Here is a 16,312-nt window from a genome sequence, read left to right on the forward strand (position 1 = left end):
AACAAGAAACATCAAAACTGCAATGCTGAGACAGAAACAAAAAAAAAATACATGAAAAAACAAATGGGTTGTCAGGATAAGAGAGTGGGAAAAGAGAAATTTCCACCCAATGGGCCTACACAACATCGATAATTTGCCTCGATAGTCCACTAGCCCACAGGAAAGGTAAGAATATTTGAGAATTCATGCTCCAAAAGGCCCTTTCAACACAGCCCGTATATTTTATTTTTCAGCAGATTAAAAATAAAAATCAAGGAATAAAGGGTGTCAAACCTGTGAAATTGAAGGGAAAAAACACGGGAAACAAAGAACTAAAACTTAAAGTAGCCTGGATTCAAATCAAGTTACAGTGCGTGAAAGGTCTGATAATCCAAATTCTTATTGATCCTGTGAACCTAATCCATGACTAAAAAGTTTCATGTGGGAAAAATGGGGGGAAGCATAAATAAGAAATGATAAAACATAAGATATAAAAGACTTACAAAACTTATGATTGTTTCAGGTACAATGGAAGAAGAGAGATCGATTACCCCTTTGTCAGTCAGAGTGAAAAAACTAACCAATCAAATGCTAGCATATCCAGCAGCTAAACTTAATAGGATGCTTGAAATCAAATAATTTGAGGCATGAGCAGTAAAAGAAGTGATTACAGCAAAAGGAAGCTCGTGATATAATTAATTGCCATCTCATATTGAAAATTAGAAATCAGTGAAAGCAAATACAAACTGTCCAGCTCAGTAACAGAATCACTTCAGCATACAAGCATGACTATATAGTTCTGAGCTTGAAATATTAAGAAATTCATAAACAACATTTTCCAATCAAAATTAGAAAATGCAGCTTGCAGATTCAACCTATAAAAGAGAAATGCTTTCGATCCTAAAACAAACACTTGAAATCTCACCTAATGCTATGTCAGTCATGGCAGCGTAAATGCGAAGGATGGCCACTCCATTCACAGGTGCAAGCCATTCACAAAAACCTGATGGCTGTGCGCCACTAAAACTAGCTTGCTACGTCATTATCTAGTTATATACAAGCTGTGGTTCTGCAACTGCATTTCCATTTGTATCCTTCCTGCTGCTTGAAGCCCTTGTGCCAATTGATTGTCCATGGACTTCCTGCCCTGCCTTGTCAATTGCAATCTGTGCATTGCGGCACTCAGGACTAGGCACCCAAGTCACTGCATTGCAAAAATGAAGTGTTACTCGAACTACATTAAAATGAAATAATCTGCAGGTCCATATAAAACGTTTTCCAGCAAACACCATCCTATTTGACAACTGTAGGAAAAAAAAAGAGAGAAAGGGTAGTCAACCGATTTTATCTTAAGCAGAATAGCACGATTCAAAGCTTCGGATCAGATAAAAAAGCATGACTCCTATGCTTATGCAAAAGAGCATGCGGTAGAGATTAGAGAAGCAAAGCCAAATGGGAAACAACTAGCAAGATGAAAGGCATCATGTCTAAACTGGACCCATTTATGCGGTTAAGCGCTAAAACTTAAAAACTAGAAGGCATGGATTGGTTAGGCCTTGCCCAACCGAAGCTAGCGAGGCTGAGTTGGGGCTTAGCCCAACCAAGCTTTATGGGACTCGGTTGGCTAAAGGCCCAACCAAACTACATGTGGATCGGTTAGGCTTTGGCCCAACAGAGCCAAAAACCTCCTCTTCTTATTTTTTTTGTCATTAACTTGTAATTTTAAGTTCAAATGCATGAGTTTGTAATGTACTTACCTATTTTAGATTCTTTTATCGGCAATCGCATTCTCAAAGACTTTACGATGTAGAAGATTTAAGAAAATATATATTTTTCTTAGTTAATTTTTTATTTTATTTTTATGTACTAGTATTCGTTTCTATTTTTTTATTTAAAGAGAATAAATTTTCCTAGTTTATTTTTTTTATTTAATATTGCTAGGTTTTCTAGTTTTTTTATATAAAAAATTATAATAGTTTTTTGGCAACTAAAAACATAAATGAATAAAAATAGAATATTTTGAGTATGTCCCTATAATTATGATATTCTTAGTTTTTTAGAGTGGTTTTGATTTATAACAAACATCGTTAACTTTTGTCCTATACTGCTTCAGTTGGTATCAGAGCTCAACAATTCCAAATGATTACTTGCTTACTGCGTGCTACTAGACAACCATAATTGGAATAAGTTACAGAACAAGATGTACTTGTGTATGAAGAGATAAGGAGGTTACCCTTCGAGTAAAAGATATCCAAGAACTAGTGTGTTGTTTTCTTCAGCGTTAATTCTTGCTTGGAAAATCTTGATAGTAAGATCCACAATAGGATGACCTGCACAATGATATTGTGTTGGGTTCACGATGAGTGATATGCACAAAACAACCATAGTTGGAATAAGTTGCAGAACATGACGTGCTTATGTAGAAGGAGATGAGAAGGTTTCCCTTTGAGGAAAAAACATCCAAGAACTAGTGTGTTGTTTTCTTCTGTGTTGATTGTTGCTTTGGGAAATCTTGATGGTAAGACCCACAATTGGGTGACCCGCATAAAGGTGTTGTGTTAGGGGTCCACGATGAGTGGCCTGTACAAAAATGTTATGTTAGGGACTCACAATGGGGTGACTCGTTTAATGTTAGGAATCCACAATGGGATAGCCTACACACAAAAAACTATTCTTTATAGAGGAGAATTTCTAATTGAAAACTAAATGTATTCTTGATAGAGGACAATTTCTAATTGAAAACTAAACTTGAGGACGGGTTTCTTCCATCCCATGGAGACTGATGCATTAGTTTTTTTAGGAAAATATATATTTTCTTAGTTAATTTTATTTTTTTCTATTTTATTTTCCTATTTTGTATTATTATACTTTTCTATTTTTTCCTATTTAGTTTAGTTTTCATACTTAGTATTACTAAGATTTTCTAGTTTTTCTATATAAAAGTTGTAATAGCTTTTGACAAGTGGTGAGATAGACAAATAAAAATTGAATATTTTGAGTTTCTCCTTATAGTTATGGTGTTTTTGGTCTTAAAGGATATTGAATTACAACAAATCTCGTTATTCTTTGCTCATAACCGCATTACTGCAGGAGCTAAAAAATAAATATTTTTCTTAGTTAATTTTATGATTTTTTATTTTTATTTTTCTATTCAGTATTATTATGTTTTTTTTATTTAAAGAGAATTGTTTTTCTAGTTTTTAAAATTTTGAATCAGGAATAAACCATGTTATTTTTCACCTTCGCATATATCTCTTTCTTTAACTCAAAAGAAGAGAAAGCCACATGAATGATTCATCAACCCTTGAACGGAACAAGTGTAATCCACGTGATACATTCTTAAATACATCAAATTTCCTTGGTCTTATTAAGCACTCTTTCTCTTTGTTTTTCCATTATGTGTTTACAACTATATGATCACTCCACTAACCCTAATAATTCTAGTTTTCTTAAGCAACGTGCCTCCAAATCCTCAAAACAGGGCAAAAAAATTATCAGATATTGATTAAAAAACAATTATGGTTAGAAATTCTCTCACACAACAACATGCAAAATCAATTATGTATTTTAATTTTATTTCACATCAACAACAAATAAAACCAAATAAACCATAAAAAATATAATAAAAGGAAAGTTATAAGAAGAAACAAAACCATACCCGTACATATAGACATCCTGTTTTTTACTCAATCTCTTCCAGCAGTGCTCACTCCTCTCGAGAAAATGCTTAGTCTCCATTAAACCACCTCCAATATCCTTCTCTTTCTCTGGCAGCAGCGTAGGAGGAGGCGAGACCGCGATAATCCTTTGGATAAACTGACTGGCCATGTTATCAGCAGTGAAACCACCGTCCCTTGGAGGCAGCCGGTCATTCCCTAAACCAATGTCTCGGAAGCTCTGAGACTGAGTTAAGCGAGAACGCTTGCCTGGCATTGATTGATTGGGTGAATTGGGAAATTAGGGTTTCGGGAGTCCAGGAGGAGTAAAAAGATAGTGAAACTGAAATCGCCCGTATTTGGTGTGGCATTTATGGTGAGGTTTATATATGCTACTGTGGGGTCCATTGGTTGTTGGCGAGTTATTTATTATTATTATTATTGTATTTTTTGTTAGGGTGAGTGGTGATGTACTACTAGATTATTGTACGGTATTGCTATGCAGTAGGATCAATTATTTCTTAATATAAAAAAATATTTAAACATTAATAATATATTTTTAATAAAAAAATTAATCGTGATCTTAAAATATAATATATTTTAAATAATATTTTTTTAACAATACTAATACAATAACATATTACAAGTTATATATTTTTAAGTCTTGAGATGATGATATATTAGATTAATCCAAATTAACCTATTAAATTTACGATTCAGATCATGAAAACATGATAACACTATAAAAAATAAATTAAAATAAATTATAAAGATTAATTCTTAATCAATCTAATGATAAAGAATAAAATTAAAAATAAATAAATTAAAAGAATAAAAAAAATTACTCAAGTTGACCTACCAAGCCCATAACTCAGGTTATAAGATCAGGATAATACCATATAAAGAAAATAAAAAAAAAATCAATTTCAATTTCAAATCAACTCAATATTAAAAAAATAAAAAAAATCAATTAAAAAGAATAAAAAAATAATTTAATTCAACTTAAGCTAACCCGTTAAGTATACGATCTGAGTCATGAAAAACTGAAATAACTTAATAAAAATTATATAAAAAAATTATGAGTCTTCATTTTTAACAGGTTCAATATTGAATGTTGAAATCAAGAAAAAAAAACTAAATTTATGAGATCAGGATAACTCCATAAAAAAAACAAAATTTATGAGATCAGGATAACTCCATAAAAAAAACAAATTGAAAAAAATTACAAAACTCAATTCTTAAACAACTTAATATTGAAAGATGAAATTGAAAAAGAAGATTGAGTAATTGAAGGGTGAAATTGAAAAAAAAATCAATAAAAAAAGGACCAAAAAAAATTAATCGAGTTAGCCTGTCAAACCTACAATTCTGATCATGAGATTAAAATAATCACATAGAAAGAAAGAAAAAAACCCAATTAAAAAAGGAGGTTAACTCATGTCAACCTATCAAAATTACAAATCAGATCATGAGTTCAAGATAGTCTTATATGATGCAAATAAAAAAAATATAAAGCCTGATTTTCAACAAACTCATGTCAATGTTAAAGGATAAAATAAAAAAAATTATTTAGACTAAATAATTCAAAAAAAATAACTCGAATCAACTTGGGTTAACATATTAAATTTGTAATATGAATAATAAGATTAAGATAAATTTATGGAAAACATTTCTAACTTATAATAATGTTTGTTACACCAAATAACCTGTTGATACACCAAATAACCTGTTGATGTGTGTGTGTATCTTATACTAGAAATTTCATATTGGATTTTGTTTATGGAGTTGACTTTTTTTTTACCTGTAAGATTAGATATGGGGATTGGAACATGGAAGGATCCTGTTTGGATGGAAAATTGGGACGGAAGGTAAGAGTTGTTAAAAATAAGCAAAGCAATGCTACTAAATCCAACCTCAAACTTATCCAATTAAAAAGCATTGTTTTAACTTTAAATTTATCCAATTAAATCTAAAATTGATTTTTTATTTTTATTCTTTTTTAAACAGCATTGTTTTAACTTTAATTTTTTTTTGAAAATAATACTGTTTTAATTTAGTCGGATTAACTCACACCCAAACTTTAAATGAATTATAAATCAAGCGCAATAACTTCGAATTTGATTTCCATTCTCATCTTGCATATCTCGATATGAGAAATGCTTCTACTTCTACCTACCAACTTTATGGGTCAAGAACAGATTGGTTTTGGCATCAATCTAACGTGTAACGACCAAAGGGAGGAGGAGCCTTTCATGAAACTTATGGCAAGCTGTCCTTTAAACTATTAATTCTTTGTTATGTTCTTTCAATTTTACAAATCTCCTAAATTCATAATTTGAGCTCGAGCTATAATTAAATGAACTCCTAACAAATTGTAAATTACCTTGCACAAACGAATGCTGTAGCCTCCAACATGGCCTGAACTCTGTAAGCGCATAACAGAGTTTGAACAATTTATTGTCAATGGCGCCTTCTTCTGGTGAAAACCATTGACATACTGATGGAGGAAGTTCGTTTTCTCGTTGACTGAAGAAACAAGTGAAGAAAGTCCATTACATTTTCAAGATACAAAACGCAAGGATTCACCCTGACAGTGCCAAAGTTTCCTTTTCTGAATATTTACAGTCCCGTCTCATCTTTAGAGTTGTTGAAACACAACAAAAACCCCCTCAGTTCAGACCCAACCACTTCTTAAAGGTCAGTGCAGCTTCCCTCTTTTTTACTAGACTTTCTGTCTGGATTTTGGGAGTTTTTCCCTTGTATAGTGTTTTATGGTACTTCAAGTAGAGGGTTCGATACTTGTATTTGTCAATGAACATTTTCCCTTCCTCCATCATATCCACGACTTCATTTGCTCGAGTAAAAAATCCACCTCTCACAAATGTATAAAGTACTGAATCCAGTAGTTCCTGGTCAAACTTCATTGAGGTTGCTGAAGCAATAGATTTCATTTCGCCCCAGAGCTCTGTTACCTCTATATATTTTCCCCCAATGGCAGCGTATCCAGTCACCATAGAATGAAAAGTTTGAGCATTTGGGGCATGGCCCAGACTCCTCATCTTCTTCAAAGCCTTTTCGGCATCTTGCATAAGTCTCTTCTTGCAGAAAAAATGGATCACATTATTCCAATCATGAACTCCAGAATCTGCAGCCTGCTCTTCTTTGATTTCCCGCAAAAGCTTTGCCATCAACCCTGCTTCACCACCCTCTGCACATCCCTTAACCAACATCTCAAATTCCTGATGGCCAGTTCTAGGTATCTTAGCCTCTTTCATCTCCTTAAAAATATGGAGGGCTTCCTTAGTATCTTTTTGAATCACTCGGAACTCAATCAATGCATTATAACTACTCGAGTCTAGCTGGATCCCTGCTCTACGTGCATCTCGTAGAAGTGCAGTGACCTCTCTTGTTCGGTTTGCTTTACAATATGCTTTCAAGAGTGAAGCATAGACAGAAGAACTGGTTCTGATCCCAGCCAAACGCATCTCATCTAGCAGGTCATGTGCCTGATCTAGCCACCCAAGTGAAATGCATGAATTGATGACATGAACCAAAGCTGAATCGTCATTGGAAGCTGGAGAATCTTCTTTCTCTGCCTTGATGAGAAATGCAGCCAACTCCTTGGTCTTGCCCGATTCTAGGAAAGCTTTAACCAGCTTCACATAAATTTTTTCAGTTGGCTGGAGGATACCACGTTCAGTTGTAATCAATTCAACTTGCATCTGCAACTCAACTAACAGAGTACTGAGTACTTCCTTTGCCTCAGTGTCAAGTTTCAAGAAATTCCGGTCTCTATAGAACTCTTCATAAGAAATCGTAAGATCTTTGTTTGATCTATTGTTCCCTAAACCACCTGATTCTTTGTGGCTCAAACTTTCCTGAGAAACTGGGCCTGGAGAGGACTTCTTATCAATTGGGAACAGCAGTGCAGCCGTAGCAAATGAATTCCGTGCTTCCCTTGCTTTCCGAAGCATTATCAAAACCATGTTGGAAGCAGCATCAAGATCCCCAAATTTCAAGTGGCACGTTAGTAAACAATTATAGAACTGCCGAAACTGCGTATCGGTTAAACTTTGGGATTCATCTATATGTCTCTGAAGTTTTCTAAGTTCTTCTCTTCTCCCATTCCTCTCATATATATGTGCCATTATGATCAATAAATTTGTGTCAGCTCTGATGCCAATTCGAGGCATCATGTCAAGAAGCTGCTCTGCTTTTCTAGTTGTTCCAAACAAGAGACATCCGGTCAAAGCAATGTTCATAGCAATAGTATTAGGCTTCATGGCAATCAAAGGTGCATTAATCTTTTTACGTGGGTCCACCCTACCATCTTGAAACAAGTAACCTATCTCAAGTATCAGCTCAGCAGCTAGGTAAGCACCAGGAGCTGTTAGTGACATATGAGCCAAGATTGCAGACCAAGCAGTCACCGGAGGATATTGTTCCATTTGTATCAACTTTCTCAGGACTGTTGATGCTGGAACTGGCAAACCACATTTAGCAAGAACAAAAGAGAGATAGATCAAAGGCTCTTTCTCCAGCAGATTCTGCTTGCTTTCCTCAATAGCCTGTTCTACCAAGCCATATGCCTTCTCAAGCCATGGAACACCAAGGCTTGCGGAATAACTTGTTAGAAGCTTATTCACAATGGACTTTCGAGGAAACCCATCCATATGCAAATGCTGTTCAAATAACTTCCATGCATCATTAAATCTATGCTCATCGATTGCATTCTCTATTTCCATACATAATTTAGCTGGGTCTCGAGCCTGGACCAAAATTGTTCCAGCCAGAGTCGAAAAGGAATAGCTTTGATGATTGAACCCACCCTGGATTCCTACAACAACAGTTGGGCCATTTAGGTTGGTCAAAGAGGACTCAAGAAACTCATTGACAGGCCTGCTGCTCCAAGAAACTAGCATCCGGCATCTGGAAACCCGAGTAGTCTCATGTGCGCTATCAGAAAGTAAAGAAAATAAAACTCTAGGGGACAACGCAACGACTTGACGCTTCAATTTCCTGGTAGATAGCATTCCTTTTCTATATATGCTTTTCTTTACAATAAAAAAAAACTCAACTAGAAATCATGCGTTGAAATGGACTGAAACCTGCAATATATATTATTTTTTAATTAACAAAACAGAGTTCAATGTTATGATTTACATAAAAAAGTTCAAATATATACGAACATACCTAACCTTTGTCAACCATTCATGTAGGCAACAAGCAGTACCATGCCAAGCAAAGAAGAGTTCAACATACCTAAAACAAATCAACATTAAAAAAGAAAAACAAGTGGGTCTTTTTCTTTATGAAGTCATTCAAAACAAGCAAGCAAAAACACAATAATTTTTCAATTTAAGATACTGATTCTTCTTTGAAATTTTCAAGCGTCTTTTCTAACATTTAGCAATCAACAGCACTACTAAGACAAAATCCTATAGTGTATGTCTCGTTGACAGGCGTAGGAGACATCATTCTCATGCGAGCAAGAAGGAAAAAAAGCTTCAAGTTCCATTTCATTTTCTTCGGTTTCTAAACAAACAAAATGGAGGGGAGAAAACATGAAAACTATTAAGAAACCTTACAAGAACAGTTTCATAGCTCAGTGAGGCATTTCATCGAACATATGGGAGGGGCAACAACTATACGTGAATGACAAAGCTATACAACGTTTTAAGCAGATTAGTGGAAACGGGAAAGGGAGGAACTTAGTGCGGGTTTGATAACACTCACGGAAATTATCATCTTGCTGTCCCTGATGGTTGGCAAAGGGAGAGCAGAACGTCTCTGAACGCGTGAAGATCAATCGTTCATTGTTAGTTTGGCTTTGCTGGCTCCTTGCTGCTTTTTCTAAAACAAGAGGAGAAACAATTTAGCAGCGGTTGAAAAAGAATTCAAAGCACTGAACTTGGGCTTATTCGCTTTCAGTCATAGGCCTTAACGGATACCTGGGCCTTTTTAATTAGAAGTCCAAACCCATTGATTATTATTTTGTTTTACTGGGTATTCGAATGTAGTTTTCACAAACAAAAACTAAGAAAATTTAAGGTAAAAGAGATAAAGTTAAAGATAAAATGAGAAGAAGAATAGGAGAGGAAATTGAGAGAATAATTTATGAGACTTCGTAGTTTTGACTTAGGGGTTGATTGGTGACCTGCTCAAGAGAGTTAACTCAATTTAATAAACCTATAAAAAATTAATTCAATTTAATAAACTAAAAAAAATAAAAAAAAAATCAACAAGAGCTGTCCAAGTTAGGTTCCAATAATTTTATTATTTTTATCACTTCTTTATTGTAATTTCATGGTTGAAATTAGCTTTTGTTTGTTATGGTTAGCTGAATTGTCTTATCATAGGCTTGAAGCCCTCATGCCCTATAGGCATTTTCAGTTTTTGTCTTATTTTATTGACCTTCCCAAAACTTTCCTAACCAAGCCAGGCCGAAACACTTGTGCCTGACTGGCTGGGTCGACTCATTTCTTTTATTTACTTATTTCTTTCTATTTTTTAATTTTAATTTTAATTTTCTCATACGAATTAATGTTTCTCTTTAAATTTCCTCCCCAAAATCTAAATACACAGAATAATCTGGAAAGGAATTTTCTTAAGATGTGTTTGTTTAGCCGCCATACACATATATACGATCTAGAAAATTGAGCAATTCCTTTTTTTTTTCTCTAACAGTATATATCAATCAATTAATGAAGTTAAGCACCGTTCAGAAATTTTTCAATATGATTAAAATTTTGAATTTTGTTTTTCAATTTTTTTTAAATATTATTTTAATATATTATAAAATAAAAATTACTTCGCAACACTACCAAAAGTAGAGGTCAAACCAACCAGCACTTCATTTAACAGAGGGGAGCACTTTATTTAACAGCGGGGAGTCCACTTGTCAGCAGAGCACTAGCATTATTTATTTACATGTCAACATGTACACCACAAAACTCTTTCAAAAACAGAAGGCCAAAACGCCTGAAACCTCCCCCCCTCCGGCCACCATCTCATGCATAAGCACGGCCTTCTCTAAGCTGCCTTCTTGGCCCCGGGAAGAAGAACTCTTCTTGTTGTTTTCCAAAAATTTGGTCCACTTCTTTTGCTGGCACACCATAGGCCAACTCTTTCGCTTCCTTGTCCATCTCGCCGATAACGTTCCATTTCCCTTGCAACACAAAGGCATGCTTGGATAAGCTTACATGCAGAAAGAACACATGCAACGTACATACATTTTACATCTGTTTTTTTTTTTTAATTGGGGGGCGCGTAGCATTCAATTACCTGCAAGAGGGTATCTTACGTTTCCTTTTGCATAGACCTCAAAGCAAAGCACCTCCAGGTTGCTATTTTCGGAAGCCACAGTGGCCACTGGATGACCGGCAGGGACAATGAAGACACTACTGCGGCTCAAACGCGAGCTTGTCCTCTGGTAAGTTTGACCACCCTTTCCTCTCCTTGAGCCTTCGTTTTCAATGTATCCCGTGCTTGAAACAGAAGATGAGTCGCGAGGACATGCCATCTCGAAGTATCCCTCACCTTCCAAAACAATGGATATCATGGTTGCCTTTGAGTTGTAGTAGGGTCCAGCCATAGATCCCTGTATACAAAAAGAAATGGAGGAGGATTCGGATTAGATAGATTTATAACATTTTTATATCAAAAGAAATACACATTAGAGGCAAATCTGATTAGGAATACGAGGGGATAAATATACTCGACTGATGTTGGCCAAAGAGACTGTAAGGTCAAGGTCTCTGAGCTGCTCGCTATCTTTAGGTTTGGCTTCAAAGAGCTGGCCATAGTTGTTTCTTTTGACAGGACCCTTGTCGAAAATATTGAATGGGCCGCTTGACCCACCTGTTGGGAAAGGCCACAGGCCACCACCGCCATGACCACCTTCCTCACCGTGGCCCAAGGCCTGGATCTGTTCCTTGGAAGCTTTGACAATTCCTCCTTGCCGTTGTTTGAAGATTCTCTCCAACCTTCCTCTATCAGTCTGATCAATTGATAAACAGGCATGACAGAGAAAGACTGGATTAGCCAACTTAAACATAATTATAATGGAGAAAAGTCAACTACAGGTCTAATCAGCACTCACCTTAAGAGCAGCCTCGAGCAACTCCCAGCTGAATGCCCTGAAGAAGGACTCTGCATCTTCACCACCTGCTCCATGGAATGCCTGCATCATAAAACCATCGTAATCTATAAGACATAGGAACATTGAAAACAATAGATTCTGGATTCAATCTTGTTAGCAACCATCAGTGAGTCTTTTGTTATTGGAAATCTTAATCGATAAAATTTGATATTGCACTTATTTACCTTGAAATTGCCAGGAAGATTAACCGGCCAAAGGATCTTGGCAACACGAAGTTTCTCGTTTTCATCTTTACTAACCATATAAAAAGTAGTTCCTGCAGGAACCCTGAAAACATCTCCACGTTCAAGGTTAAAGGTCTGTTTATCCTCTTCATGGATCAGGGTTATAGCCCCTCGTCCTACAATGTATCAAATCAATAATGAAACACTATTGGTTAGTAAAAATATCCGTTGTGACAAAAAATAGTGATAAAAGGTGTTAACTAGTAGAGAATTGCATATAGATTGTAGCTATATGAGAAACCACAGGCATACCCTTAGCAACAAACAGAACAAACCCAGCATCCAAGTGGGTTGGAGCTATAAATGTTTGAGGATTAGCTTCAATTATTGCCACCCGGATATTCTCTAGTCCTCTGAGAAGCTTTGATTTCTTCGTGAATTTTTGAAGAACACGAACTCTTCCGTGTTCAGTCTCAACTTCAGATTTCAAATGCCTATCTTCAAATACATAGGGATTCCCCTCTTCCTCCTTTTCTTCCATGTTCTCCTCTTCTTCTCTTCCTGGTTCTTTCTCATACTTCTCCTGGCACGTTAGGCGACACAACGATTTCATCTGTTCTCCTCCTCCCTGCCTCTGGCATTCCTCTAGGCACTGCCCCAGCTTCTTTTTTGCAGGATCAACCGTGAAGCTCCTCCATTCATCATCATCTTCTTCTTCTGTCCCTCTTGTTTCACGCTCTCGCTCTTCCTTCCGTCTGAAGTGCTCCTCAGTACAGTCTCTCAGGCACTTCTCAACCTCTCTCTCATCATACCCCAGTTGCTCTTTGCATTGGTGCTCGCAAACCTTTAGTTCCGGGTCTTTGTTGGCTTTAGCTATTCCAACGCACAAAGCCAAAAGAGAGAAGACTAAAACTGCTAAAGAAAGCCTCACTTTCACAGCCATATTTGTCACTACAGACAGAAAATTGTGCTATCAAAGCTGCAGGGAATGGAGATTGCGGATTGCATGTTATATAGCTGGGGATAGAAGGAGCAAGGAAGTGATGAGAACGGGAAGTGAAAAGCATGCATGAAGACGAGTGTCAAAGTAACGTGTCTATCATGCGCAGTATCAATCGCCGCGTATAGCAATTGCTGACAAGAACAATTTTTCAAGTCTTGCTGCGAGAAAGCAAGGCAGCTGTGTGGGCTCTGCGCTTTAGCTTTTTTTTGTTTTTTTGCATAAGATATTCATGTAACCTACCAAGTGCCTGGTTCGCCAAACAGTCAGTGTCGCACTTCATTTCGCAGAAGGAGTAACCATTACCCTCACTTTTGCACTTGTCCTCGCAGTCATTGAAACATGTTACGTATTGATCATCCACTGGGCTAGCCTCGGACAGATGCATTGATGCAGCAACAACAATGCACAAGAGAAAAACTGCTGGGATTTGTACAAAACATGTAGAAGATATTCCCTTGCGGCATTTTGGGATTTGTAAGAAACATCGAATGGTAAGCGCTGTCAAACTTCCATGTAAACATCACTAATTTTAGCTACTCATACCAAAAAAACAAAACAAAAGTGTGTTTAAAGAAAGTAATAGTTATTTTTTAAAATATTTTTATTTTAAAATATATTAAAATAATTTTTAATATTTTTTTTAAAAATATTTTTAATATCAATAAATAAAAACATAAAAAAATATTAATTTTCATCAAACGGCGTTATTATTTTGAGTACCATCCTTCTCGATTCTCAAAACAGGAAGACGAGGGTGTGCTTTATATCAACTGGGTTCTTAACCAGTAATTAAAAAGGGCATTTTGCATGGGCCAATACATATCTAAATAAAAAGCTAAAATGGGCTTCTATAATCGGACCAATACAGAAATTTTGCTTGTTGCTTGCTTGTTTGTAGGACTGTCACTGGATTAATTTAATGTAATTAAAAAGATTTGGAATAAAATTTTCACAACTCAATTATGGTTTGAACCGAGTATATCAACATATTTATTGAATTGATCAGAAATAAATTTACCTCAATCTGGTCCAATAATAGTATGATCAAAATTAATATTATTTCTAATAAAATATATTTAACTTGCTTTATATTTTTTTTTTAATTTTATCATTCAACATTGTGTTTATAAATGATTAGGCTACATATTTTATTTTAACTTACTTTATATAGAGTTATCGGTTATCCTAGTCTCATGATCCGAATTCCAAATTTGACGAATTAACTTAGATTAACTGGGGTTTTTTTAGTTTTTTTTAATTGATTTGTTTTTCAATTTCATCCTTAACATTGAGTTTATTGGAAATTGAGTTTCATAATTTATTTTTATTTGTTTTTATAAGGTTATTTTGAACTCATGACCCAGGTTGTGGGTTTGACAGGTTAATTCAAGTTAACTTGATTTATTTTTTATTTTTTTAATTGATTTTTTTAAATCTCATTCTGAATAATTGAGAATTGAACTTCAAAATTTATTTTAAAATTTTTTTATAAGGCTGTCACAATTCCATGACCCGAGTTGTGAATTTAACGGGTTAACCCAGATGAATCAAATATATTTTTGGGATTTTCATAGAAAGTGTTTCTCAATCTTTTAAACCAAAAAATTAATTTTTTTCATCTAAAATATATGTTTTTCTTTGACTAAAAAATAAACTCGAGTTTCTCAAGATGTAAATAAACATAAAAAAAACCAAGAAAATACTTTCTAGAAAAACATTTTTCAGCAAAGAAACATGAACTAAATAACATTCTATACTTTTGTTCTGTCTTTTTCCCTCTACATTGATGGCTATTCTTTTAAACAATTACGCAGCACGTTTTTTTTTTTCTATCCCTTTTCAAGTCTCAAATTAATTAATTTATTGAAAAATCCTATAAATATAAAGAAAAAAATTAATAAGTTGTTGCTAGTATTATACTGGTTTTTAATTCAAGTATGAAGTTTTGATTCAATCGGAATTATGTTATTCGTAAAACATTAATATTTTTTTCCCCATATTAATAAGTTAGTGCCTAGAGTAGGTATTTTTTTCTTTAACTTTGTCATACTTCTTGTCTAATTTAAATTAATTTTTATTTTTAATATAAATATTTTATATGGATTATTTGATTCTGTTCTTATTAATGATGAGATTTCTTGATTTAAAAAAAAAATAGATGTACTGAATATTATATATTTTCTTATATATGCAATAGTCGAAACTAAGCATGGTTTAAATATAATCAACACGTTTTATTTAAACAAAACGAATGATAAATTTAGTGGATATCCAAATTAATATGATCCGAACATGTTAAGATCCGTATTAGGACCGACAATCACAAAATCTTAATTTCCAATTCATAAGATATAATTTGATTCGTTTATTAAATAAATCGGTTTTGAATCTGCTGTTATCCGGGGTCTGAAATGGACCTGTCGACAGCACTGCTTGCTTGCCTTCTCTCCCGCCATGGATTCTTTCCTGTCTAACGCACAAGAAAAGTCGCCGCTTCACCCTCTCTAGTTTTTCTCTTTTAGTGCCTGGGAAAATGAAAAGAAAATAAAAAACAGAGAGATGAAGCAATAGCAATGAAATACGTGTTAGGAATGGTAGGAGATGGATTCGCTCTGGTAGTGACTGTCAACGTCATCCGTTCACAGCATTTTTACGAGGACAAGGGCAAGATCACCGTCCTCTGCATGGGGTGAAGCTAGTGGCGAGAGCGGACGACGGGTCTCTACCATGTTTCACTTCTATTATTGCATCTCTTTTATTTTTGTGTTTTTAATAATAAATTATTTCTATATTTCCTTCGTTAATTAGTAGGTTTATCGAAGTTGTCGGGCCCAATGCGTCATTGCAACTTGCATGCGGTGAGTTAAACTGCCTAGGACAGGTTTGGAAAAATAGAAAGTACGAAATTCAGAATTTTGTTTGTTGGTGGAATGATCCTGTATGCATTTTCAGACATTTGATATGGCTGGTTTTCTGTCACTGATTATAATTCTGTCTATCTCCTCCTGGCAGGTAAGACCAAAGGACAGGCAATCTCTCACCTGCCTTGACTATATTGTCACTCTTCACGAGATTGACAAGGAAGCATCAGGTTATGGATACTGTTTTTGCCTCTCATTAATGATGAATGTTTACTACCACAGTTCAAGAATCCATCGATTTGGTAGAAATGGTACCAAATATCGTAATTAATATTGTTGATAGAGACAGTGCTAGGGAATATGCCTGGCTGAATCGATCAGACAGTGATGCCATAGCCTAAAGTTCGAGTTCGGTACAGGCATTTATCTCCTAATTCTGGTTTTCCTCCAAAATCTTCAGATTTTTTTTACTTGTGTATGCTCTGGTG

The 16,312-nt window shown here is 35.0% G+C and overlaps 2 protein-coding genes and 1 long non-coding RNA gene across 4 annotated transcripts; all 3 read right to left on the minus strand.

Annotated features, from left to right (window-relative positions):
• Positions 1 to 671: 671 nt before the first annotated feature.
• On the minus strand, positions 672 to 3,979 carry LOC133693202 (uncharacterized). The gene is made up of 3 exons (XR_009842095.1): positions 3,638 to 3,979; positions 2,213 to 2,309; positions 672 to 1,183 (listed from the first exon to the last, which is right to left on the minus strand). It is a non-coding gene; the product is annotated as an uncharacterized LOC133693202 (long non-coding RNA).
• Positions 3,980 to 5,883: 1,904 nt separating this feature from the next.
• On the minus strand, positions 5,884 to 9,509 carry LOC133693877 (pentatricopeptide repeat-containing protein At1g03100, mitochondrial). 2 transcript variants are annotated; one of them, XM_062115234.1, is made up of 3 exons: positions 9,372 to 9,509; positions 8,834 to 8,897; positions 5,884 to 8,743 (listed from the first exon to the last, which is right to left on the minus strand). In XM_062115234.1, exon 3 carries the CDS (start codon positions 8,666 to 8,668, stop codon positions 6,305 to 6,307), a length of 2,364 nt encoding a protein of 787 aa, XP_061971218.1. In that variant the 5' UTR covers positions 8,669 to 8,743; positions 8,834 to 8,897; positions 9,372 to 9,509; the 3' UTR covers positions 5,884 to 6,304. The 2 variants fall into 2 exon arrangements, with proteins under 2 accessions (XP_061971218.1, XP_061971217.1); XM_062115233.1 differs by having other exon boundaries at positions 8,829 to 8,897.
• Positions 9,510 to 10,465: 956 nt separating this feature from the next.
• On the minus strand, positions 10,466 to 12,925 carry LOC133693408 (vicilin Cor a 11.0101-like). Its single transcript, XM_062114618.1, has 6 exons — positions 12,273 to 12,925; positions 11,961 to 12,136; positions 11,737 to 11,817; positions 11,353 to 11,634; positions 10,920 to 11,235; positions 10,466 to 10,803 (listed from the first exon to the last, which is right to left on the minus strand). The coding sequence occupies exons 1-6, from the start codon at positions 12,901 to 12,903 to the stop codon at positions 10,646 to 10,648; spliced, it is 1,644 nt and encodes a 547-aa protein (XP_061970602.1). The 5' UTR covers positions 12,904 to 12,925; the 3' UTR covers positions 10,466 to 10,645.
• Positions 12,926 to 16,312: the final 3,387 nt, after the last annotated feature.

This window comes from Populus nigra, chromosome 5 (assembly GCF_951802175.1).
Source record: "Populus nigra chromosome 5, ddPopNigr1.1, whole genome shotgun sequence".
Taxonomy (NCBI): Eukaryota; Viridiplantae; Streptophyta; class Magnoliopsida; order Malpighiales; family Salicaceae; genus Populus; species Populus nigra.